The sequence below is a fragment of the Poecilia mexicana genome, unplaced genomic scaffold (assembly GCF_051168715.1).
Source record: "Poecilia mexicana isolate PSO_F unplaced genomic scaffold, ASM5116871v1 scaffold_20, whole genome shotgun sequence".
Classification (NCBI taxonomy): domain Eukaryota; kingdom Metazoa; phylum Chordata; class Actinopteri; order Cyprinodontiformes; family Poeciliidae; genus Poecilia; species Poecilia mexicana.
Window position 1 is genome coordinate 14,059,052 of NW_028263389.1, and position 25,817 is coordinate 14,084,868.

The 25,817-nt window shown below is 39.8% G+C and overlaps 2 protein-coding genes across 2 annotated transcripts; one reads left to right on the forward strand and one right to left on the reverse strand.

Moving 5' to 3' along the window:
• Positions 1-23: 23 nt before the first annotated feature.
• acad11 (acyl-CoA dehydrogenase family, member 11) lies at positions 24-25,560 on the reverse strand. Its single transcript, XM_015000824.2, has 20 exons — positions 25,337-25,560; positions 25,153-25,252; positions 24,377-24,502; positions 23,929-24,090; positions 23,669-23,833; positions 23,446-23,587; positions 23,217-23,341; positions 21,845-21,951; positions 21,333-21,444; positions 20,886-20,963; positions 20,595-20,733; positions 18,903-19,010; positions 16,506-16,604; positions 2,301-2,370; positions 1,667-1,752; positions 1,507-1,578; positions 1,207-1,361; positions 1,008-1,124; positions 664-773; positions 24-437 (listed from the first exon to the last, which is right to left on the reverse strand). Exons 1-20 carry the CDS (start codon positions 25,456-25,458, stop codon positions 323-325), a joined length of 2,310 nt encoding a protein of 769 aa, XP_014856310.2. The 5' UTR covers positions 25,459-25,560; the 3' UTR covers positions 24-322.
• Positions 4,791-12,574, forward strand: ackr4b (atypical chemokine receptor 4b). The gene is made up of 2 exons (XM_015000826.2): positions 4,791-5,758; positions 8,445-12,574. Exon 2 carries the CDS (start codon positions 8,450-8,452, stop codon positions 9,563-9,565), a length of 1,116 nt encoding a protein of 371 aa, XP_014856312.1. The 5' UTR covers positions 4,791-5,758; positions 8,445-8,449; the 3' UTR covers positions 9,566-12,574.
• Positions 25,561-25,817: the final 257 nt, after the last annotated feature.

Here is a 25,817-nt window from a genome sequence, read left to right on the forward strand (position 1 = left end):
AGCAATGACTGATAAAAGCAGCGTTAATTTAGTTACAATTTATTTCATTTTCACCTTCGCATCGTAAGATCTGATCACAAAACTACTGCATCTGTCTTACCCAGTCACGTAAAAACTGCCTCACAGTCCTGCAATTTATTATATTAATCATTTAAACTCCACAGGTAAGTATTCATGTATCCCCAACAAACTGCTAAACCTGCATGCAGGTTTGCAGAGCACCGTTTTTTTCCTCCCTGCATTTTTAGAAATATTACGATGCAGTTAATGGACTGTTTGGAATTTTTTTTTTTTTTTAGCTCAAAGCATTATCCAATCATTTTTACAGCCTGGCCCGCGCCTGCTTTAGCTGATCCTTCAGTTCCAGTATTGCAATGGAAGAAAGGTGAACCTCATCGGGTCCGTCAGCGATTCGCAGAGTTCGAGCATACGAGTACCTGGGAAACGAGAGGAACGGTACAATCAGAAGGCTGAATCAGAAATTTAAAACAAAAGTGCATCTTCTAATGAATTTGTATGTAATGACACTCATTACGTAATCCAGGAAAATACATTTCGGGTTCTCATTTGCTGGAAGCCATAATCATCCAAATCTCCACTTAAATTACAACACACTGCATGATTTATTCATATGTGCTTCTATGCAAAGAAAGACAAACTTACATCTGTGCCAGAGGGAAGTCCCCTGAGACTCCCGCGCCTCCATGAACCTGGATGGCACAGTCCACCACCTTACACACCATCCTGGCTGCTGCCACCTTGATCATGGCAATCTAGAGGACAGATTGTGACATTAGCATGCTATGCTACTAAATCAGGCTTTAAATGCTTAGTTTTGCAAATTAGAAAGGTAATGAGCCTTCTGAACAGCTGTCAAAGTATGAACCCTTTCTAACTACAGTAAAGGAAAACATGCTTAATGTTTGTGTTTACAGGTGGATTTGAGATTGGGATTTGATATTTCTGCTCACATGTAAACCAGAACCACAAACTACCAACAGTGTCACCTGTTTGCGAGCGGCCCTGCTGCCCAGAGCATCCAAGGCGTGAGCAGCGGAGAGAGTCAGTAGGCGGGTCTGCTCAATCATCAGGCGGCACTCTCCAATCCAGTGGGCGATGACTTCCTTTAAACATCACAGAAGCACAATTTTATTTAACCTGTCCTTCATCTGACAGCAGAAGGAAATGCCTGTGTGACTCGCTCACATGCTGGTAAAGGTTTTTCCCAAACGTTCGCCTGGAAGCGGCCCGCCGACACAGCAGCTCCAGCGCCTGCTCGGCGCAGCCAACAGCTCTCATGCAGTGGTGCAGCCTGCCTGGACCCAGTCGCCTCTGAGCGATCTCAAACCCTCGGCCCTCGCCTGTTGGAAAACACATGAGTGGGGGAAGGTTATTAGGCTAACATTACTTTCTCTCTTCCACAAAACAAATCAGTTTCTCAGGCTTCAAAAGGTGTCTCTCCTGTTTAAGACGGGAGAGCTTTTGGTTTTTTTTTTTGTTTTTTACCCAGGATCATGTTGGAAGCTGGAACGCGCACGTTTTCAAAGTGGACCTCAAAGTGGCCACCATGGATGGCATCTGAAAAGAAACAAGGATGATCTGTAAACCACACCACATCGGTTCAACTTTCAAATAGCAAATAGGGGATACTGAGAGACGATCCAACCGTCATGTCCGAACACGGTGAGTGGCCGGATGAGCTTTACGCCCGGCGTGTCCATGGGTACGAGGATCATGCTGTGCTGGCCGTGCCTGAGAAAGAAGTTCAAACAACGCCCTTAAATAATGAAGCTTATCCAAAGCTAATCAATTTTTTGAAATTTTTTTTTACTAACGTTTAATCAATTTTACAGCTGTTACCGCTGGTGGCAATGTGTCATCAGTTCTCTGCCAAAAAATGTTGGGTGTGTGTTGGAACTTAAAACGTGAAGTTGGAAACAAGGACAACGTGTTTTATATCGAGGGTGTGACTGTTAATAGATTTGGTTTTCTTTAATACTTGTAGAGACAAGAGAGCAGCAAATCTGCGAGTTATATGCGGATAAACACTGAAGGTTAGTGTTTAAAAGTAAATGCACTCATTTTAGTTGTGAGCTAAAACCTCACATAGTGTGCTAAAAACATGAGGCTTTGGTCTCTATAGCGTAAAAATTACACACGACAAGCCAAAACCATTTGAGAACAAATTGGAAAAATTGAATGAAATGAAATTTGATCATTTGTGCAAAATTAGACAAATGTACAAAATGTGCAGCACAAGCAAACAAATCACAAAATAGACGTCTGAAAACCCAGCTGACCTGCTGTTGCCATGCTCAGAGCTGCTCCTGCACATAACGATGGCCACTTTACACGTGGCACTGCCCGCACCTGAAAACACAGAGCACAAAAACTCTGACTTTAGATTCTGACGCATATCTAGTCGCGTCATCGCGGTGGACCAGGAAAAAAAAACAACAAAAAAGACAAAAAAGACGAGCTGAACCATCCACGCTCCATGACCTTAACCACTCCATGACCTGAATATGCCCGGAAAACGGTCCTTGTTGTTCCCTTGGAAGTGCTGAGCTTGGATGGAGCCTCGAGAGAGATTAACGGCCCCGACAGCGGGGAAAGCCACAGGTTGATTTACATTTCCGCAGTTGGATTCTTTTGGGGTTTTAGCTTGTTATTGGAAACAGACCACGTTTGTTTGAAATTAAACAAAAACTGTTTCTTTTCTTGACACAAAAATCCCCCCCCACCCCCTAAAAATTGCATTTCAATACTGCCACTAGAGGGCACTATTCTATGCTGAATTTTAAGATTCAGCAGAGGAATCTTCAGCATGTCACAAACTGAAAAGAATGAGCGCAGAGATATGGATGACCTCAGTGAACATTTGAAAGATTTCTTAATATAAAAAGTGTGGCATGCATATGTATTCAGACCCCTTCAGTCTGATACCCCTAAAATAAAACCCAGCCCAAACAACTGCCTTTAGACATCTCCTAATTAGAAAAGAATACCCATATCTGCAGAAATCAATCTCAAAAGTTAAAATGTCAACCTCTAAAAGAGCTACAAAAAAAAAACCTTTCGCTGCAATAGTAGTGAAAAGTTCACTAATTCATTGGTCCATGGGGAGTGAATACAGAAGTGCACTACACTTTTCAGATTCTTACACTTTTCAACTGCGTGTTCATAAATCATATCACAAAGTACATTAAAGCTTGGAGTTGTAATTTTACAAAAAGTGATATGATTAAAAAAAAAGCAGTATTCCAGAAAGGATGAGAAATGTATATTCCAAAAGTAAAAAAGACAGTATTTTATATGAAGCACTTTTCTTTTGATTTTTAGGCATTTCCTGTTTTGATGTTTGGTCCCAGCGTTGTTATTGTTACAGTCTCCAAAATGTTGAAGTATTTCTTTATTTTGTTCATTGTAAGCTTTGAAAAAATGCCCTCCTTTTGCTTTTTTGTTTTTTTCTGTCTCGTTGCCATGTTTACCAAAAACATTTTGCCTTTTGTAGCTTTTTACAGCCCCAGAGGCGTGACTCCAAACTGCTGATTGGTAAAAAAAAAATACAGATTACTTTGGAATTTCCTTGGTTAGAGGTCCATTTCAGGTCATGCCCATGAGGCCTAACGTACACATGGAGAGGACTGATAGCCTCACTTCCTGTTTAAGTCGTTGCCCAGCTGGAAAAACTGTCCCCTAAGGACAAGACATATGGTCACCAGACTGGAACAGACAAGAAGACGTGAGTGTTTTATGGAAATCACAGCACGGTAATCTCAGCACGACTGCATGCGAACTCTGTCAACCAATTCGTTGTGACAGATGTGTAGTTACTAAACAAACCGTAAAGATGTCAAAATAACTGATCATACCAACCTTGTAACCACAAACGCAAAATATACAAATGGCTCCACCCAGTAAAAAAAAATAAAAATAAAAAAACACACCTAGGAAAGCCTGTTTGGCCCGAGGGCAGGTTCAACTTTCTCATTGAACCCTTACATAAGTCACATGGACCACGATCTAAGGTGATCATGCCCAAACACGTCCCATCCACACTGGAATGAAAACAGACATTCCAGATTCCAGCACTGACACCCAGACATGTCATAATATTACTCTTTTTTATTTAAGTCACAAACTCATCCTTCAAAATCACATTTTTTAGTTGTCAGGAAAAGCTTTTTTTTTTATTTTTTATTTTTTATATTTAGCTGTTTATTTAATTTCTGGTCCCAAACAAGCTGGGTTTGTTTGCACTGTGCAAACATGAGCAAGGGAAAGACGAGGAATGTGGCACTGACGGATATTAAAAAACAATCTGGAATTTCTGAGGAAGCAGACAGACAAAAATACCAAACAAACACTGGCACAGTGTTGGGTTCACAGCATCTGAAACGGATCTGCTAGTAAACAGTGTAATGCATGCAAAGGCATAAGATCCGATCTTTCACACATGTAACCGATTTCATCCTGCTCATTCATAAGTTCCTTTCTGGACTGTAGCAACCCTTAAACCCACAAAGACGAGATGGCCACTTGAAGCCAAAACAAAATGTCAGTTTTTATTATCTTGACAATCAATCAAATCAAGGCTGGACAATATCGGAAAAGCAATTATTTGTGATAATATTGCAGAATATGTTGATGGCAATATCAGCTATGACAAACCCACATTTTCCTACATTTTCACCCCGCTATTTTCTTGGAGTTTTAGCACCTCGGCCACAAAAAACAGATAGATGAGTCCGTCCAACTGGCTAAATATATTTTGACAAAAAGAGTGTGTGAATACAAGACAACCGACATTCAACTAAATACTGCATCCAAATAGTTCTTTTTTTGTTTGCAAAGCAGTTATTGACATTGTAATGATGTATGCTACGTTGAAATTATTCTATCCTGATCATTCTTCCTGTCTTGCATGCCTCTCTATTTTTCTGAAACTTTCAAAAAAAAAAAAAAAACATCCTTTAGACTCGTGACAAATCAACAACTCTCTAAAATATGTTTTATTCACATTTAATAATACATTCATTCCAAGTCATAAAAATTTCCATCAAGGAATTGTGCATTGTGTGTTGTCTGCCTGAACCAGATATGATCCATCATACCTTAAATCAATATATAACCCTCCTATATAGAGCCCTAAATCTGCCGGTGACGCTGCCTGGCAGCCGCACCCACCCCACTGTCAACTGCTAATACATAACACACAAAACATAGTATGACAATGAACAATACAAAAGATTTAACTAATATAAATAAGTTTTTTAGACCAGGAAAGGATTCCTTCAAACCTTCACAAACACAGCAAAGCTCCTACTGACACTTCCTGCTCTGAATGACAAAGACCTGGAAAAAAAAAAAAAAAAAAAGACTAAAGTTTATCTAAAAAGACTGAAAAACTCCACTTGTCCTTGCATAATGCGTTGCACGGACCAACAAACAAAAACTGTGGGATTCTGAGTCATCCAAACTATGCATTCAAGGAAATGACCCAAACTCAAACACACGCACACACACGCACACAAATGGATTCAGAGCTACGTGGAGAAGGGACACGCTCCTCGTGCCGTCAGTGCAGGGAGGAGGGCAGGCTGAGCAGCACAGATTAGTCACTTCAGTCCTGGAGAATACACTAACGCACCTCCTCCGGACTCAGTTACAGTTTGTGTGCGGCTCACAGAGGTTTTTCTAATCCTTAACGCTCTAAGAAAAAAAAACAAAAAAACAAACAAACTGCTGACAACAGGTAAGACATTTTCTGATTCAACCCATTTAACACTAAGCTGACAGAGTAATAGTATAAAAGCTTGGTTGTGCTAGTTTTTTCTGTTGATTCTGAATTCAAAATCCTGTTTTTATGTTCCTGACTGAGACACTGTTTAGCACAGAAATTAATCTTGTTTTTTTATTCAAATAGTAGTAAAGAGTTTGATTTACAGTTGAGCTTAAAGTCAAAGTCCTGCTTCGAAGATTTTATGACGTTATTAAACTTAGAATGAAGTCATGATAAGTTTGCTTTATCATTACCTCACAAATGCAGCCACGGTGAGAAGTCCCAGTGTTTTTGTCATTTGCAAAAACCCTTTTCAGAGCAAAATCAAATCAGAATGTTGATGCTACAACTTCACACCACTGCATCAGCAACAGAACATCTTATATAAAGTAGATTTAATTAAGACAGCTAGAATAAAATAAGAAAAAGGTTAAAAAAAAAAGATATTTGCATTACTTAAACTTACCAAAAATACCAGAAGTATCTATGTATTCCAGGTAAAGCAAAACATAATTTTAATGCAAAATTAAAAGTGGAAACTTTTGTGACAATTCCTTAGACACCTTTAAAACAATTCACAATTGTTCTGTAATTTGCTTGTAAAGTCTAAAACAAGCACTTTGAAAGAATGGCAGCAAGTTTGAACCTGTCATAAGTGACACGCAGCTGTTGACAGTGGCGAATGCTTGGCATTTTTGCAGTTATTCCAAGAACATCTGCTACATTCACTGCCACTCCTCCCATTCGGAACATCGCACTTCATTATGTAACCGAACTGGACATTTTGCATGAAAAGAACAAGACTCCCGTTATCTCGGCGAGAAGTGCGCTCAGCCATAAAGAAGATCCTGAGATATACCCGTACTCCCTCGGGGATTATGTCATCAGTCTCGTAACAGGCTTTGACTTTGGGGTGGACAGGTTATTAAACTCCACTTTGACTGAATCAAATTAGACGGACACAATCCGCCCCATAAATCATTCTCTTTAACGCCTAAATCCCGATTCAAGAGATGATTGTCGGTAGTAAAAATGTGCTGTTGGTGAATATCATGGATTTCTCAAATTCTTTCTGCATCACAATTTATACGTAAGGTATCTATGGTCCTTTATAGTTCATATTTACCAACCCAAAAGGATGTGGATTGTATGACGGCTTCAAAACAAGCAGAAATACACTTAAAACAGCTTATGTACTGGGCATCATAACTGATACATAGTTGCCTCACAGCTTTTATTTTTATTAAAAATAAATTTAGCATCAGTCATTTGCGGCTGCAGGACACTGTTCTAAAATTGATTAATTATATGCAGTCAACATTTTAAAAGAAAGTCTTTGTATTCCATAAAAACTTCATATAGCAATATTTGATTTGGATCTTTGATCGGCAAGTGGAAGAAGAAGAAAGGAGTTAAATGAGTGGGGATTTTTTTTGGAAGCCAACAGCTTATTTAAAGATGATCTCAGCAAACAGCTTATTAAAAATGATGACAGCCTTATAAGGTTAACAAAGACTTTACTGTATGAGGCAGTCAGACTGTCCAGACACATTGTGCAGTGAAGTGTCAGGAAACGGGCGTTGACATCATAACCAATATGTCTCAAAAGTCTCACATAATGGGATGTCCTGTTGAAGCTGTGCAACAGAACCAGGATCCTGGGTTTGAAGCAGGGGAGGAAAAAAAAAAAAAAAGTTTGCATGTCACCTTCATCCCTTGCTGCACTCATTTCCTGCCAGTTTTGGATTGCCCCCCGCAGCCATTATTACACTGATGTGGGGGGAAAAAAAACAAGCCGCAGTGTTAACTGATATAAACATGCCATCTTAAATACCCCACAGTAGATGTTATCAGCTTGCACAACAGGTTGTACAAGTAAAACTCTATAGACAGATTAACTGCGCATTACTTTATTCAATAAATCAGAAGCCGCCGTTTCCTGAAGTTTGCGGATCACTTGGCATCGCTCGCTGCATGCAAACTAAGCAAACTCAAGTGGTAATTAGAAGCTCTTCGGGCCAGTTTGGTTGTTTTCTTTCGTCGCCTTCTGGCAGAGATCCGTTTACTGTTGTTCTTGAAGCCCACACACATGCACGACAGGCTAGACTATAGGGAAAAGCAGGGAAGATTCCTTTGAACCCAAACCGAATTCCCATTTCCTGTTTCACCACTTGCAGTGCCTTGCAAAAGTATTCATCTCCCTATAACGAATTAAAGTTTCCACCTCCCCATCAACTTCCTTGTATTTTATTGAGACTATTATGCAACACATCAACACTAAATAGAGCCTAATTTTGAAGTGGAAGGAAAATGATGCAAGGCTTTGTCAATTCCCTTTTTGGTAATTAGATTTCTGAGAAGTGTGGTGTGCAGTTCTTTCCCCCCTGAAACTTGTAAATAAAATCCAGTACAGCAGCCTAATTAATAATAATAAAAAAAATGACTGAGCCTTTCACAGATTAATGTAAACCATTCTATTGTAGCTCTGGTTGTGTGCTTAAGGTTATTGTCCTACATTTTGTTTCCTCTTGTATTGCTCTGTATTTAAATCTATAGGCTTTTCCATCAACTCTGACGAAATGAGAGAAAGTTTAAGGAGTGTGAATATTTCTCCTATTTCACTAAGCACATCTTTAAATTCTGCTCTTTTCATGTGCAGGAAACATGGAGGACTTCTACACCAATGACGATACGGATATCAGTTTCAACGATACTTATGAATACGACTATGAACACAGCGTCTGCGAGAAAGAATCGGTGCGTTCTTTCGGTAGCGTCTTCCTCCCAGTCATCTACGCCCTGGCTCTGGTGGTGGGCCTGGCTGGGAACGCCTTGGTGGTGGTGGTCTACACATCAAAGTTGAGACTCCGGACCCTGACCGACATGTGCATCCTCAACTTGGCCATCTCAGACCTGCTGCTGCTCTTCACCCTGCCGTTCTGGGCCGCCGACGCCGTCCACGGCTGGCAGCTGGGCGTGGCCAGCTGCAAACTCAACTCCTTCCTCTACAGCACCAACTTCAGCTGTGGCATGCTACTGCTGGCGTGCATCAGCGTGGATCGCTATCGGGCGGTGGCCCAAAACTCAGCAGGCAGAACTGGGACGGGTACCCGAGTCAGGAGGCAGTGGATCCTGGTGTGTGTGGCACTGTGGGCTTTAGCCAGCTTTTTTGGCCTTCCTGAACTCATCTTCTCCACGGTGAAGACGTCCCATCACAGGACCAGCTGCACGGCCATCTACCCAACCAGCATGGCTCGACCTGCGAAAGCTGCCTTGGAGCTGCTGGAGGTCATCCTCCGCTTCCTCATCCCCTTCCTGGTCATGGTGGTCTGCTACTCATGCATAGGCCGGGCGCTAACCAAGGCAGCCGGGGTGCGCAGGGAACGGAAATGGCGCGCACTTCGGGTCCTCCTCGTCGTCGTGGCCGTGTTCCTGCTCACCCAGCTCCCCTACAACGTGGTCAAGCTATGTCGAGCCATGGACATCATCTACCACCTCGTCACGGACTGCGAAATGAGCAAGCGCTTGGACCACGCTCGGCAGGTGACGGAGAGCCTGGCGCTCACCCACGCCTGCATCAACCCCGTCCTATACGCCTTCATCGGGTCTTCCTTCAGAGGACACGTCCTGAAGGCTGCCAAGCACCTTGGACAGAGACTTGGAAGACACTCGAGGCAAGTCAACGAGGAGCCGGCGGTGGAGATCGCACTCCACTCAGCGAGCCAGAACCAGTCTCAGTCTGTTTCGGAGGACCAGGACACCAGCACATTCACTATCTGAGACTTTAGCACGTACAGTGTTAGCCATCTTTACTGGCACTCTTGGTAAATATGCATCAAAAGCCTCAATTTAAATTCATTTTCATTGCTGTAGCATATTCTCAAACTAAAAGAAATTGAGTAAAAAAAATCTCTTGCTAAGAAATATTTATGGCACAATAATTGATGCATCCCGTGAATCCTTTGCACAAACTATCATTGCCCATAAAACAGGACTCATACTGTGGCATTTTCACAGAGGGTAGCACACAATTCAAATTAAAGCAAAGTTTACCAAACTCTGCACATTTACCATTTCGATGGTAAGTAATTGAGACTTAATGGATGAATGTAACTGAACTAATAGGTCAATTTTTCTTATTGTGTTTAAGATCATTATGATTTAATTTTCGTTAATTTATTTATTTTTTGGCATGCAACGTCCTCTCACACCTAATGTGAGGGCATAAAATACTTTATTTTCATAAATTAACTGGTTTTACATTTTCAAAACAATAATTTTTCATCCAAATCTATTTAAATGTAAAATGTTAAAACAGCCTGAATTAATTGTTTGTTTTTTTTATTCAAAACCACCCCTCAATTACAAACACCCACATATTTATATACAGATAAGCAAATCGATGGGGAAACTTAGAACGATGTGTTGTCGCCCTGGGGCATGTCAACACGAGGAAACTGGAATCTAACCCACAATTTTCTGATTGTAAAGCACTCCATTACCTACTGAGTCACTATCAAGACTTTGCTAAAGACTTCTTGAAGCCTAATATTATCATATTAATGTGTTTTAAGAGCCTTGCTGAAACCCTATTCTTAATTTTACAGCATGTGATTATCCTACTGTAATAAAACAGGAATTTGTTGAAGGCTTTTTACAGATATTTACCACAGGCACACCTAAAACTCTGATACTATATGCCTATTTACTTGATATATATATATATATATATATATATATATTTACATGCATTAGCCGTCATACAAGCTAGACAGGAGTAGCCGCACATAACTTAACGGCTAAAAAAATGATGTAACATAGCGTTATACGCACTAAGCTATATATGTGTTTTGTATAAATTATGTATTTTCTTAAATAAAAGAACAAAGCCTCCAGCGACGTGCATCTGTTACAATTAAATGCAGCTGAATCACAAGTTGCTCAGGGGAACCGTTCAGAACAACTCCAATCCGACTTTACAATCAGCCCCGTCTTCCAACATCTCATCTGCGTCGCATTTCATCACATCCTGCGGCTTTGGGTTGGGATGACGGATGGCTCGGTTGCACAGTGGGTGACCCATTGAGTCGAAAAACATTTGGCAAGCAAAGACAGGAGAGCTCACAGCAGGAAGGACCCTTCCATGCCATTAGAGCAGTAAACAGCAAAGTCGCATGTTCCTTAGAGGAGCTTAAAGCCTAACCGCTGTTTTTCATCCACTTATATTTGTTTATTTCAATAAAGTAAAGTTTAAAGAGCAAATGATTTGCAGCGGAGAAGAACCTCCCATCAGATTTTTTTTTTTTTTTTTTATGATGCCACTATGCACGATAATGCCAGACTAACCCTGATACACATCACATCTTGGCTCAGAGTGCCGGGTGGCCAGAGTCCAATGCTTAATAGTTTGTTTAAGCCTCTGTGCTTGACAACAAAGAAGGTTGAGTTTGTCTTGGCAAAGTCTGCTCTTAAAATCCAACTCAGATACTTCCAACAGACACGAAACAGTCCGTTTACTTTTTTTTGTTGTTTTTCTTTTGCGTGTTTAGTAGCTATCAGTCCACCTGAATCAGCCTCTCTAAATCCTTAAAGAACATTGGTTCTTACATCAAAGACAGATGTTTAGCCTCTGAATGTATTTTTGCCAAACCTCATCAGTATACAAATTTATAAAACAAAACCCCGTAGTAGAAAACCACGAGAAGACGAGATATGGTACTTTGCAAAAGTATTATCACCTTCACAAATTGTCCCACTGCAACCACAAAGTGATGTAGATTAGTGCAAGGGGAGAAAAACCTTAACTTAAAAAAAACATTTTTTACAAATGAAAATCAGAAAAGCAAAGCAATCTCTCTCTAAAATCCTGTGCCGCTTGCAGGCATCACCCAATTAATAGATACAGTCAACCTGTATGCGGTTCAATCTCAGTATAAATACGACGTCTTCTGTGACGGCCTCAAAGGTTTCTCAGAGAACATTAACCAACAAACAGCTTCATGAGGAGCATACAGCAGACGGGTCAGAAAGGAAGCTGGTTCCAGAGCAGCATCCCGAACTTTAAACAAGGAGTTCAGTCCGTCATCTGAAAATGAAAGTCCCTGCAGCACAACTGCAAACCTATCTAAAAAGGGACTGTCTGGGACAAAGCAGAGCATTATTCTGAGAAGATGACAAGAAGCCTATGGTAACTCTTGGCAACAGGCATCAACCACTCAGGCAGAAAAAAAGCCTCTGGTGATGAAAAGCCACAAAACGGTCTGTTTTCAAGTTCACCAGAATTATGTAGGAAATCACCAAACATGTGGAGGAACGTCAGATGGAACTGTTATGCTGTCCGGGTGTTATTGCTTAGCAGGGTCACAAAGCTGGGAAGAGTCAGTAGGAGGATGAACTGAGGATTATACTGGAAAAAGACCTGTAGCAAAAAGAGGTGACTCGTTTTGCTCGCCGTAGAACCGCCTGAAACATCCAGTCAGAACCACAATCCTGCTGTTTCAACTGAAGTGTTCACATGGCCTACACTCAACTCTAAACAGAAATGTGGCACGAGATTTGAAAACTCAAATCTCATGCTCTCCGTCCACACTCACTATGCTAGAGCAATTTTACAAAGACTCAATTGCAGCAAACAAAGTATTCAATCAGGGGGTGCAAAAAACAAAAGCATGCCACACCTTTCAGATATTTTTGTTTATAAAAAGGTGGAAAACTGCTGTGTGTATTTTTATTCTGTCACTATTGTGTACTGATCTCCAACATAAAATCCTAATAAAATACAAACTAAAACTGAGATTTTTTTCTTCTCGCTTCAGAGGTTTAAGATTTAAATTAAAGTGACAGTAAAGGCATGAAATAAAGGATCCAATGGAAAATTTTTAATTAACTTTAAGATTCGCACCACATATGAAATGCATGGTCCTTTTCTTCTGGTGAGTGTTTTGCTTCATTCCTCCAAAAAAATAAAAAATAAAAATAAAAATAAAAAAATTTAAAATAAGTGCAAAATTCTACAGTTTGAAAGAGATTAAAAAAAAAAACCTATCTAGAAAAAAGATGTGGTTTGCAAAGTTTTTAGTTGTTTTGGAGCCAGGAAAACACTTGCAGGAGTAATGGTGCCCCCCCCCAGCCAACCCCCAGAGCATGAAGATAACAGATAGCAAGCCTGGGAGTAATTTGAGTGCATTATCATGCCCATGGGGCAGAATTATACAGCTTCCACACCACAGAGTTGCATTTCCAACCTCGGTGCACCCTTTCATTTAGAAACCACGTCTAACAGCTTCGGGGGGAATTGGTGAAGGTGAAAACTGCATCTTTATGTGATGCGTATGGTTTGGAGGAACTCTAATAAGTTTAAGTCCGGGAGTGTATTTCTACGGCAAGTAGCCGTGCTTTTGAAACAGAAACTAAACTGTTTTTTTTTTTTTTTCTGACCATGAAACCTTGGTTAAGGAAGTTCCTTTTTGTTTCATTATGGAAAAATAGCCCGCAAAACCATACCAAAGAATCCCCCTAGTAGATTTCTCTGGGACACACCCGGCCCACGTCGCTGAGGAACCCGCATCGATTACTGGAAACAATGAGTCGATCCCAGCAACACTACCTTGGAATTATGCTAAATTACAACAGCTCTGTCAAGTTTCACTTGTCTTGTTTCCTACTTAGTGAAGTCAAACAGATCCGAGTTTGGATATTATGACTCATAGGGATATAAAAAAAAAACTTGTTTTACTTTTTTTTTAATCAATGCAATAACCACGGGTCGCAGAGAGCAACAACCCGTCCATCAGCACACCCACATTCTTCCTGCTAACAGGAAGATATACTCATGCTGGCAGAGGATCTTTGTCACATCACAAAATTCTTTCCATCGCAGGACATTTTGCATCCAAGAAAAGGAGGAAGGTTTAAAAAGGGAGAATGTCAGTGCAGATGTGTGACAGACTTGAACTATAAACTGTGGACTGATGGCAAGAAGAAAGAAGTTCGGGGGAGAGAAGGACTCAAGTGCAATTCCACAGAAGGTTTTCCATGATAACGAGAGGAAAACTTTCAGGTCACACACATCGGGAAAACCCCCCAAAACAACAAAAAAACGGGGAATATGATTCATTAATTCCTTCTGTAGTTTTGGGGGTTTTAAAAACCAAAATATTTTTTTGCAAACTCCACATTTACATTAGTGAAGGTGAAGGGTAGGACAGAGAAGGATTTTTCTGGCAAGCCTCCCATAACAAGGGACACACCCAGTTATTGTTGTTTCCATAACAACTATCATAGTTGCCATGTAAACTTTGTGCCAAAGAAATGCCACTCTTTGCTGTGCAATAGTGAGCTTTGTAGATTCTTTTTTTTTTTTTTTTACCATCCTCCTCGTTGTGTGTGGTGGCACCATCGATGCGGATTCTCATCCGGCCTCGTTAGCCAAGCTTCTAGTTGTTTTAAAACTTTAATTGCTGCTCTCACTGTACATACGGGCAAGTTTGAACCAGTAGTTGTTTACTGGCAGCAGTTCCCTGACATATGGATTAAAACACTCATCGGCTTTCCTGGAATGCAGTAAAACACTTGCAGGAGTAATTCTACTGTGTCTGACTTTTTCCACTTAGCCTCACCTTTTTTTTTTTTTTTTTTTTTTTGCAGCTTCTTTTCCAAAAGTAATATTATCTATATTATCGGTGTGAAGTAAAAATGTGCTAATAACATTAGCACATTTTATATATATATATATATATATATATATATATAAACATTATTTCACACCAAAAACAAGGTGAAATGTTTTTACAGAAATAAGTAAGCAGTTAGAAAAGTTTAACTTGTACGTTTTTGTGAGGCAGTAGCTACAGTTTCACTGTAGAAAAAGAAACACAGATGCATCTGCACAGGTGATGATTTTACTATTGGGAGGGAAAAAACATGACAAGGAGTTGTAACACTGCTGCACATTAAATCCTAGCTCCCATATGTCTGTCTTGTGAAGCAGCCAACAAGCTGTTTGTTGCTAACAAAGTTAACAAATTTCACTACCTCAGTAAACAATGTTTCAGTATATTTTTTTTATGAAGAAATATTTCTTGAGGAGTTGCTGACAGTCTGTGTCACAAACGCACAACCCACCCAGAAGAGAAGCTGCAATTTTTAACTTTTTTGTTGAAATTTACGTGCTGAATTGTGACAGCAGAAGAAATTCACCTGCTGTATTAGCCATTTGGACCAAATACAAATGATCACAAAACTGCTTAGGCAAATAAATAAATAAATCTATGTTACCGGTAATAAATCTGTTCAACTGGTAATGACCTGAAAAGCCAAAACATTTCTAAAGACTGCAAACATCCATGTCGGAAACAGACGTACATCATTAGCCTTACTAATGCAACCAAACGATTAAAATGAAAAATAAAAAATGGTCAGATTATATATTCTTTTATTAGTATCTTTCATTAAACTTATCACATTCTGCAGCACTGGAAAGGCATGCTCTGTTACCTTTCCCATTTTGAAAAGTGTTGCATCATATTCACGCGTCAGGGAAACAGATGGTCACAAATAAAAGCTCCTGGATACTAAATCAAGTAAAATATATTATTAATCGCACCAATAACTGTGGATTAAAAATCATTTATTTAACATGGGATTTCTTTCCCTACGTGATAAACACACTATTAATTTAAGGCTTACATTTTTACTGGGTTTCTGCTGATGCAATAAAAACTTTAAAAAAATTTTTTTAAAGGTTTTATCTACCACAGCTGCCACAATATGTGAAAGCTGCTGCACCTGGCTTAGTTTGAGAAGAAAATTAAATCCTGCCGGAGTGTGTTAAGGGCATTGTTATAAACATACTTGAGGTTTAAATGTTACAGGTGCTGCTAATGGTGCCCCCATTAAGAAAATGTTCTCAAATTAATAGTTTGGTGTTGCCTTGTGTGACATCATCCTGTTCAGCATTTTCTTATTCAGTAAATATTTAAAATGTAGTTTGTTTTTTTTAAAGCCAATTACAAACCGACTGTTAAAAAAAAGAATCGTACAAATAAAAATGAAACGAAAAATTGAATGGAGGCAGTGCTTGTAAGCCTTTCAACATTTACCAATTAAACCTGTTGCCTTCTGTTTTCTTTTAACCAACTTCTCTGCTTTTGAATGACTCACATCAGAGGTAACACTTACTTCCCCTGACTCACACGGAGAGATTCTTTAAAACACTTGGAATCCACGACCTTTTTCCATGTTTATCTTCTGGCAAACTAAAAGCCTATTTTTCACAAAAAAAACAAAAAAAACACATTCAACACTTTTGAGCTCATTAAAAAAAAGTTTTATGTTATATAATAAGCATTGTATGAGTCATCTGTATAAGTTTTATGGTCCATATGAAAGCACTTTGAGTTCATATGCATCTCTTTAAGGCTCCGCTTAGAAAGCATGGACAACATCTTGTTTACATCTACAACTTGTTCTCTCTGAGAGACAAACCTTCGGGTTGGACAATAAAATTTTCAGGATTATACTTGCAAAAACATTCTCTTGTTTTATGAGTCTATTCCATTTATGAAACGCTCTTAAATGAGCTCTGTTATTCCAAATAAAACTACTTGTTCTGCGTTTATTAAGCTCAAAGTGTTCTGGGTGCATTTTGATTCCCAAACAGGACAGAAACCTTTTATTTTTTATTTTTTACAGAGGATCAAGTAACGTTTGACGTACTCACCGCTGCTCCACCACTTTTTGCCGTTTATGATGTAGGTGGTTTTGTCTCTGTGAAGTCTGCACTCCATGTTGGCCGCGTCGCTGGAAGCGACGTCAGGCTCTGGTGGTAAGAATTTAGGAGAAAATGAGTCAACGAGACTCCCAGAGTTTTCCCCGTGTCTTTGTTTTAAGCTCAGATTCCAGCATAGGCCGCAGTCGGTAATTAATATAAAATAAAACAGAATGCTCGATTCCAAAATGTAAACGACTGACTCGCAAAAAGAGGGATTTAAGTTCCCACGTCATCCGGTGAAAGAAATAACTGTTAACTTCTCCCCCTCCCCCTTAAAAAAACAAATAAAAAAAAAACAATTGTGTTTAGAAAAACCACAGGGATGTTCACCTTCTCTGTATTCACCTCTGGCACTGGCGTGTCGCCATTTCCAGGCAGCGTGGGAAGTATGTGGATGGGAATTACTCTGTGTTTGTTCCCGCTGGCAGGTGATGTTTTGAAACGGGAGATTTACAGTGTCGGTAGCAGCCGAGGGTAGTCTAACCTCGCTTCAGACCACAAACCATTCACACGAATCCAGTGGAAAGAAGCCGAAGGATGTGGTAGGAGTAGATGAGAAGTTTCGACTTTTCCAACTCTTTATGAGTTCAGCTGTGAACATTTGTGTTCACGCCTTGCTTTACAAAGGGACAGGTTATTCCAAAAGTATTCAGATCCCTCAAAGCCCTTTCAGATGTTTCATGTTTTGAGCCACAAACTCCATTATGTGTTATCCATGCTGACTGCAGCTGTAATCCTATCAGGAACGGTGCTCTGTAAGATGTTCAAAGACTGGAAACAACCACGTGTGCCTCAGATTTCATGACGTTGTTTGTTCTCTAACAGACCTTGGAGTTCTTCACAGAACACCTGGATTTACGTCGAGATTAGATTATATACAGGTGGATTTTGTTTCAAAGCATCCGAGCAAAGAGGGGTTTTCTTGGGCTTTTAGATTTTTATTTGCAGAGTAAATAAAAATTGGACTTTTTAGATTTTTATTAGCAAAGTAATATTTTTTTTTTTTTTAAATCACATACCTGATATCTTCTAATTTATTATTCTGATGATGTATCAAATAAAATCTTAATATACATTTCAATTTATGGCTGCAAAGTGACAAAAAGTGAAGTACAGTGATACGGTGCGAATGTGTTTGCAAGAGAGAAATCAAAAGACGGGGAAAATAACTGAAGTGTGATCCCTCAGCATGAAGGGGAAAAACTCCCAAATCAAAACACAACGTGAAGCTCATAAACTATCTGGTTCCCATTTACAGGAAAGTTTGAATGCTTCATTGCACACACAGATTCCTCCCTCACACAAATATGTGATCCTTTACTGTTGTGTTACATTTGAAATCTTCACGGCCAAGGTCAAAAGTGTGTGACTTAATCTCTAATGTTTGGGGAAAGACCAGGAAAAAGAAGGAAGAGGCTGCTGGGACAGATCTGGAACTCTGGCTCTGTGTTTAAAGCTGTCGGGGGAGAGGCTGGGCCCGAAGACAAAGAGATAAAGTCTTCTGGGAATATTATGTCCAAGAGTTTAAAACGCAAACCAATTTCTAAATACATAAATTTTACTGTCAATCCCTCTGTTCTAAAAATCTACCATGTATTGTGAATCTGTTTTATGTAGATCCAGATCAATTTTGGAGGATTTTGATCTCAACAATTAGCCAGTAAAACAGGGAGCACTAAACTGAACCTCCCGGCTTCCAATAGCAGAAATAAACTGTGGCTGAGTCTAAATATTCAGGCAGTGGAAACTGTTGCTGCAAAACCACATAAATCGAGAAGCATTAATGTTGATGACTAATCCCAGGAGGTTTGACCTTTGCTGTTAATAGTTTTTTTTTTTTTTTTTAACAGCGCCACAAAAAAACAAAAAGAACGAGACACTCAAATGGAAAGTTTACTCTTCATATTTCTCGATTCAACAGAGTGACTGCATTTGCAAAGAAAAAAAAAAAAATAATAATATATATATATATATATATATATATATATATATATATATATATATATATATATATATATATATATATATATATATAGCAACCTAATCAAATTCAACTCATGATTGAATAACTTGGACTGTATGTTTAAATCGCAGCTTTTCATTTTACTTCACTTTAAAAGCATATCATTAATAAAGTCGTGAACAAATTAGAATAAATTATTTTTTAACCTCAGATTTTCTTTTGTCCCCACTGCATAAATGAACTAAATTTAAAAGTTTTCTTCATTTTTATTAGGTCAAATTTTGCAATAAAAGAAAAAAAAAAAAAAGATTTCAAGGCCATTTCTTTTTTTTTTTTTTTTTTTTCCAGCAAGGTTGCCAATAAATACTTGATCATATTCATACCTGTCATACAGAAGCAGGAGCGGATTTCTCCGCTGAGCAGAGGCTCCAGCCATTTCTTCTTCTGCTCCTCGGTGCCGAACATGTGGAGCACCTCCATGTTTCCCGTGTCTGTGGAAAAACATCATTAATGGAGTTTCTATACAAGCTTCTTCTACACCCCCATTCTATTGGAGGAGTTCTTTAATCAGGAATATTTCTTAATGAACTAAGCCAATAGACTGAAAAAGAACATACTTCTGTGTCTGGGAGGTTTGCATAACTGGAAACCTACCAAGACATGGCTCTCCACAAAAACAAGTCAGGCCAGGGTAACATTAATGAGAAGCAGCCAAGAGGCCCATGGACTCTGGAGGAGATCCACGGGTCAGGTGGGAGAATCTGTAACTATTAGATGTCACAGCTCACAAATCTGACCTTCAGGGGAGAGTGACAGGAAGAAGAGAGTCCCATTTGTAGTTTACTATAAGCCATGGAGGGGAAACACATGGGAAGCAGGTGCTCAGGATCAGATAAGACCACAAAAATGGATGTTTTGCCCTGCAAAACAAAAAATGATCTATGTTGTGCAAATCACAGTGGATTTTTTTCCTTGTTATGGGAGAAATAATGGGATCCCAGAGACAGGTGCTGTGGGGGTGTTAATATACAGGCTCTGGAGAGGATGAGGAAAAACTTCCATCATTGCTGAGGTAAACTCCCAGTTCCCAGCTCACATATCAGGCTTAAAGAGGAGTTGATGACACAAAAATCTTCGAGGACTCGGAACCTCCCAACACAACAGCCAGGCTTCTTCTTGCTGATTTTTCCCCCCCCTCAATTCAATACTAGGCAACCTCACATCTTGGCAGAAAAGCTCCTTTACATTAATCTAAAAAAACAGCTTAGTTCTGTGGATTATGGACTTTCTGACAAAGAGGCCACAAAGGGTGTAAGTGTATAACATGTAGGTTTGACTACAATACCACAGAGATTGTAAAAAAGAGCGTCACCGGGCATGGCAGTGGTGCAGGCGTAGAGCGTGAGACCCATGTCTGGAGGGCTGCAGTCTTCGATGCGGCCGTCATGGGTTCGAGTCCAGGCCTGTTGACCTTTGCCACATGTCTCCCCCCCCCTCTTTCACAACCCACATTCCTGTCAATTCAGGAATGTAGGTCACAGACCAACTATGAATTCTTGCTACACTGCTGCACTTAGACTACATAAGCGCTTCACACAGCACATAGTCACAATAAATGCACTGCACTTTTTACCATTTGTGCATGTTCACATACCGAGTGTATGTGAATTTTATGAACTCTCTTCTTCTTGTGCTACTCGTGTGCCTCGGAAAAAAATTCATTCATTCATTCATTGCGAGTCAGACTTTACGGATCTTTATTTGTAAAAGAAAATTGTGTAATGTCTGTCTGACCTCTGTGCTGTCTGTCACATGAAATCCTGTAGGTGTGCTTGTGTCATAACAAATGCGAAAAAGATTAAGCAGGTTGAGTTTTGATTTAAAATGTTGTGACAGCTGGAGAAATTTTATTTTGCATGCAAAGAGAACCTCATCAGAACATGAGAGGAGTTAATATATTCGTGTAACTTAAGTAAATAAATGCTTGTGACATTTATGAGCCCCATATATCTCGAAAATGCCTCAGGATATGACATTATTTAGTTGCTTTCTTTCTTTTTTTTTTTTTTTTTTACCTGGAGCTTGGCAGTTGAACACTTCGGGAGCGAAGAGGCAGCGGCCCATTTCTTCCGCGATGTAGGCATAATCCAACTGAGTGAGTCCACTGACTGCCGGCAGGAACAGGTTCCACAGCCCGGCCTGCTTGGCTTTCTCCTGCACTCACAGAGCAACATTCATTACAAATCTGTAATAATTCAGAATGAATGACACTAGACTGAGTCCATGGCGAAAATCACTTTGGTAATATCGATGAAAAAGGACTGAAATCCAAACTTAAACAGAGTCTGTATATTCGTCCAGCCTACCTTTAGATCCTCTATTATTTTTGGAGTGTGCCACCTCAGAGGAGACTGGGAATGTTTAGTGTAGTATTCTGCAACTTCCTGAGGAAATAAACAATTGCATTATGAGAAAAAATTAAAAAATCCATCCTGATTTTTTTTTTCGTTCATGCAATACAAAAAGGTTAATTTGCTCAAGTCTTAAACTGTATTTTGTTGGTTTGTTTTGGTGTGCCCAGTTATTTTACGAGAAAGCCAAGTTCGGTAGAAATTTTTTGATGTTCAGTGAACAACGAGGGCTCTGTGTGCAGTAAAAAGCAAACAATCAACAGACTTATGGTTTTCTCCATTTAATTAACTAATCCACATGGCACGGATGAATTGGTCTGTCAACTCTTCCCACGTCAAAATGAAGCGTCTGTCTGAGCAAATAAAATGAGCCCTGTCCTCACTGAAGCTCTTGGCACTGACCTGCTGAGCAGGAAGCACATACTGCTGCATGAAGTCTTTAACCTGCTGGAGCACGGCCTGGCCTTTGGCAGTCTGAGGGAACAGCCTGTCTTTTGCTGGACCTGCGAGTGGGCTGGCAGGAAACACATCGGAAACATGTGAAAGGCTGGCAGGATGCACTCGGCGCAACAGCCGAGTGCCAAGCTCCGACTCCGGCTTGCTTAAGATCGGTCAGCACGTGGATTCGATTAGTATTCTCACCTACAACAACAACAACAGATTCTGGTAACGAGCCTTTTGATGTCAGCCGTGGTGGGCTGTAATTACAGTGGTTTGTTCACATTAAATTCATCCATCCACTCATTATCCTACACGCTTATCCCCAGTCGGATTGCGAGGGGGTGCTGGTGTCGAGCGAGAGGCGCGGTCGCCCTGGACAGGTGGCCAGTCCGTCGCAGGGCTCGCATTAAATTACGACTTTTAAAATAAGTGGACTTCTGTGCATCGTTTTCCATTTCATGAGTGTTGCTAACCTTTTGGCTAGCTGCAGCGCTGCTTTAGCCAAAGGCTCGACATTCTGGCCATACTGAGCTGCATCAGGCGCGCTGGCGTTGCCCAGCAGGTAACGAGCGTAGATCCCCTGCAATAAAACAGAAAAATAATAATTTGATGCAAAAGTCCCACAACTGGCATTACAATGTAAGCGGGTGTAACTCAAGGACTGGCTTGGATGCAGCATTTGGTACGATTTGATATTTCAAGTGACACATAACCAGGCGATGCATACAAATAACGTATTTGGCCAGTTGGGTGGATGCTAATGCCCATTGTAAAGAGGATGTTATGCAATAAGTAGGATAACAGTGACATATACTGTCATTGCAGTTTGCAGCCATATGATAAACAAATGCAAAGCTGTAAAAAGGGGGATAAATGATACCCGGTGGGCATAATGTTTTTTTTTGTTTTTTTTACAAACAAAACTCTAAAAAGTGTGTCTTGTGTTAGTGTTCAACCCCCTTTAGTCTGACACCCCAAAATAAAATCAAGTGAAAGCTACTGCACTCAAAGCTTACCAAATTACTGTATATTCTTGAGTTGCACTTTTTTTCATATTTTGACCACTCCTGCAACTCACTACTATAAGCCAGGTGCAACTTATATTGTTTTTTTTTGTTTTGTTTTTTTATTACTTCTTCCTGAAGCATTTTTGGCTGTTAAAATATAATTTCATACTGAAGGACAAGAACCAAAGATTAAACATTACTGTCTATGAAGCCTATAGATGGGCATATAAAGACTGACAGAGTACTGACGATCTGTGCTACCTCATCAGATTTTCCTACCATAGTGCGTCTAGATAACGATGTCTCAAAAAGCTCTACCTTTTTGAAACTGCTACACCTGTTGAGGCTTGTGAACCGCGCAGTTACTTCTGCAAGCCCTGGTAGTTGCCAAGGTGAATTACTTTGCATGCGGGCTTTTATGGTGTTATTTTAACGCTTAATGCAACACATCCGCTTCTAAGCCAGCAGACTTCCACGCCAAAGTCGACAATTTCCGGGAGTTTGTTGAAAAGTAACTGAACACAGCGTGTCACCAGATCATATCAAGAGCATAGGCAACGCTTCACTCATGCTTGACAATAAGCTATTTTGCAAAAGAAGAATAGGCAACAATTTCAGTTTCTACTAGTATGGACTCAGCAAAGCTGAATACAAATGTATGTCACACTTTTAAGATTTTTTTTTTTCTGAGAATTTAAAAAGTCATCCATCCTTTTTCATTCTTTATTTTTCTTACACGAAATACACACTGAAATTTGTGGCCATATAACATACGCCGATATGGTTTAGTTCTATCACAAGGGCAAGTGTGTTTGCACAGCAGGATGTAGTGGAGGACCTGAGAAATTGCAGCTGCTTTAAAGAGAGACAGAGCCAAGTAGAAGTTCAGCGGCGGCAAGGAAACTGAGGGGATCCCCCGACACCTGCAGTAAATGGAGATCAGGTCACTGGGCGATGGGATACCTGCACAGAGAAAAGTTTATATATATAAACTATATATATATATATATATATATATATATGATTTTTTTTTATTGTGAACAATGCGTGAATTATTATTGCATTACCTTCTACTTCTTGAAGGTTGAATATAAAGCTTTTAATGTTGAGACCAGTGGGGCAGTACAGAGGCACGAGGAAAAAGGCCAGGTCTGCTAGAGGGCTCCCAGTGGTGGACAGCTCCCAGTCCAACGAGGCCATCACCCGGGTCTGATCATAAAAAGGACAACCAATGAGGTAATTGCTGAAAAATGCATTCTGCGGTCATAACAACCTTCTAGGAAGTCTTGCCTCAGTTGGGTGGAATATCAAGTTGTCAAGTCGGTAGTCTCCATGGACGAGTGTGACCTCATCATCTTTATCTGGCAAGTTTCTCATCAACCAATCACAGAGCTCATTCACAGCAGGAATGTCTCTATGGGCTGATGCGGTGTACTGCTTCGTCCAAGTAGACACCTTGGAAAACGAAGCAACAATTTTTTTACATTACAAATCTGACTACATACCTACAGATTTAAGGAAGCTTACTAAGTGCAAAGTGTTTAGCTAACTTGTCTCCTGCAGTATCCCGGCCCTCTCCCGAACCCTTCGAGCTTTAGTGATGGTAAATCCAGTGAGTGCAACTTTGCCAGGTTTTCCACTGCAGCTGTGTATACGGACGTCCTTTGAGCTGGACTCATTCCAGGGAGCTGAAAATCCCTGAAAATGTGGCCCTGCTCATGATAAAACATACAAAACAGATAAAAATAAACTGAATGGGTATGTTATTGTGTAGAACATAGAGTGCATTGCAGCAACAAGTATTCACACCCCTTGAACTTCTTGAACATTTCCGTCATGTTACAACCATAGATTTTCATGTATTTTAATGAATTTAAGTGTCCAACACAAAGCTGTGCATAGTTATAAAACAGAGGAAAAAATGCTTGAAAGGGACCGGGTGAAACAAATCAAATGAATACATATGTTGTTGTACAGAACATGCATTCAAATGCTTACCTTTACATGTTCCATCAAATAGAACTCTGTTCCGATTACTTCAGCCTCATTGCAGAACAAAAGCGGCTGAGGAACGGGAAAGCCGGCAGAGAAGAGAGCCGTCTGCACCCGGTACTCTCTGTCCACCTGCAGGATGTCCGGACACAGGTGAGCACCACTGAATGCAGCATGGAATGCCCTCTGAGCGCTAAGGCCACATTTGGATTGTTCACACAATAAAGGAGAATCTAGGGTGTTGACACACCAGATAAAGATTTCAACCAGACTAATTATTATTACAATCTTAGCCAATAAGCTGTTGGCTGTCAAACAGCTGAATATCAGCCATTATATCTCATTGTTGCTTGGGGAAAATAATTGAAAAAAACCAATCAAAAACAATTAAGTGTCATTTTGCAATGTTGTCCTGTGTAAGCACGGTCACTTCTAAATATTGTGAAAATACAGATTTCTTTAAAAATATATTCAGAATAAAATTTTAAAATCTGTGCACAGAAGTAGAAAAACTACTATTTCACTTTAAAAAAAAAAACTTCAACCAACTGTACACATAAAGCATGGCTTTAATGACAATGTAGCGTTAAATCGACGGAATAAAACAGATTCTCATCACTGTTCCAGTAATAATCTACAAATTAAATAGGGCTCTATTGCTGCCCTCTGTTGGAAAGAGACAAAACTGCATCCAGAAAGTTAGCACATTTACGTGCAATATTGTGTTTAAAGTCTCGAAACATTATTGCGAACGTGATTGACTACACACGAGTAAAGCTCACCTTGTGCGCCCCCGGCAGCAGCTCACCGGGGGGCTTTTTCCTGAGAACATAACTTCTTGAAGGGGTCTGAATCAGGAAGGTTGGGTTAGACTGGCCAGCGCTGCAAAGATAAAGGATATAGTTAGCATTCTTATCATTAGTGACTGAGAAAGTGAAAGCAGACTGTTGAAATTAGTTATTTTACCTGTACTGTCTCACGGTCAGAATGTCGTTCTTAGATACCACTGACTTCTCATACAGGTATCTTTGAAGGTTGCCAACATTAAACTTATGTTGTTCTCGCACAGATGTTAGTTGGTCTTCCATGTCTCAGGCCAAGTCTTGTGGTTTAATCAGCAGTGGGTTTAATCATTACCTGACACTGCTGAGCTGAGCGAACTGCACAAACAATTTCACAGGGCTGAAGTTGGTTTCTTATTCAAAGCTTCAATCTGACCATTGGAGAAAGGACTACTTCAAGGATTATGTGCCACGTTATTTGGGATTTGTGAATAATTGACTTTATGAAAAATGAAGGCAGTTTCAGTGCTGTAGCCTTAAATGAGGATCTAAGCAGTGAAGAATATTCCTTCCAAGTTTTGCTTTTTTTTGTTGTTGCAGTTTTTATATATATATATATATATATATATATATATATATATATATATATATATATATATATATAT

Excerpts from the sequence above, each read along its gene's own strand:
- acad11 (XM_015000824.2), bottom strand. The coding sequence starts at position 25,458 with ATGGAAGACCAACTAACATCTGTGCGAGAACAACATAAGTTTAATGTT. Across the intron at positions 24,091-24,376 it reads ATTTGATGGAACATGTAAAG|GGCCACATTTTCAGGGATTT; the intron begins GTAAGCATTTGA and ends TATCATGAGCAG. Across the intron at positions 19,011-20,594 it reads GTTCAACTGCCAAGCTCCAG|ACACGGGAAACATGGAGGTG; the intron begins GTAAAAAAAAAA and ends GTTTTTCCACAG.
- ackr4b (XM_015000826.2), top strand. The coding sequence starts at position 8,450 with ATGGAGGACTTCTACACCAATGACGATACGGATATCAGTTTCAACGAT.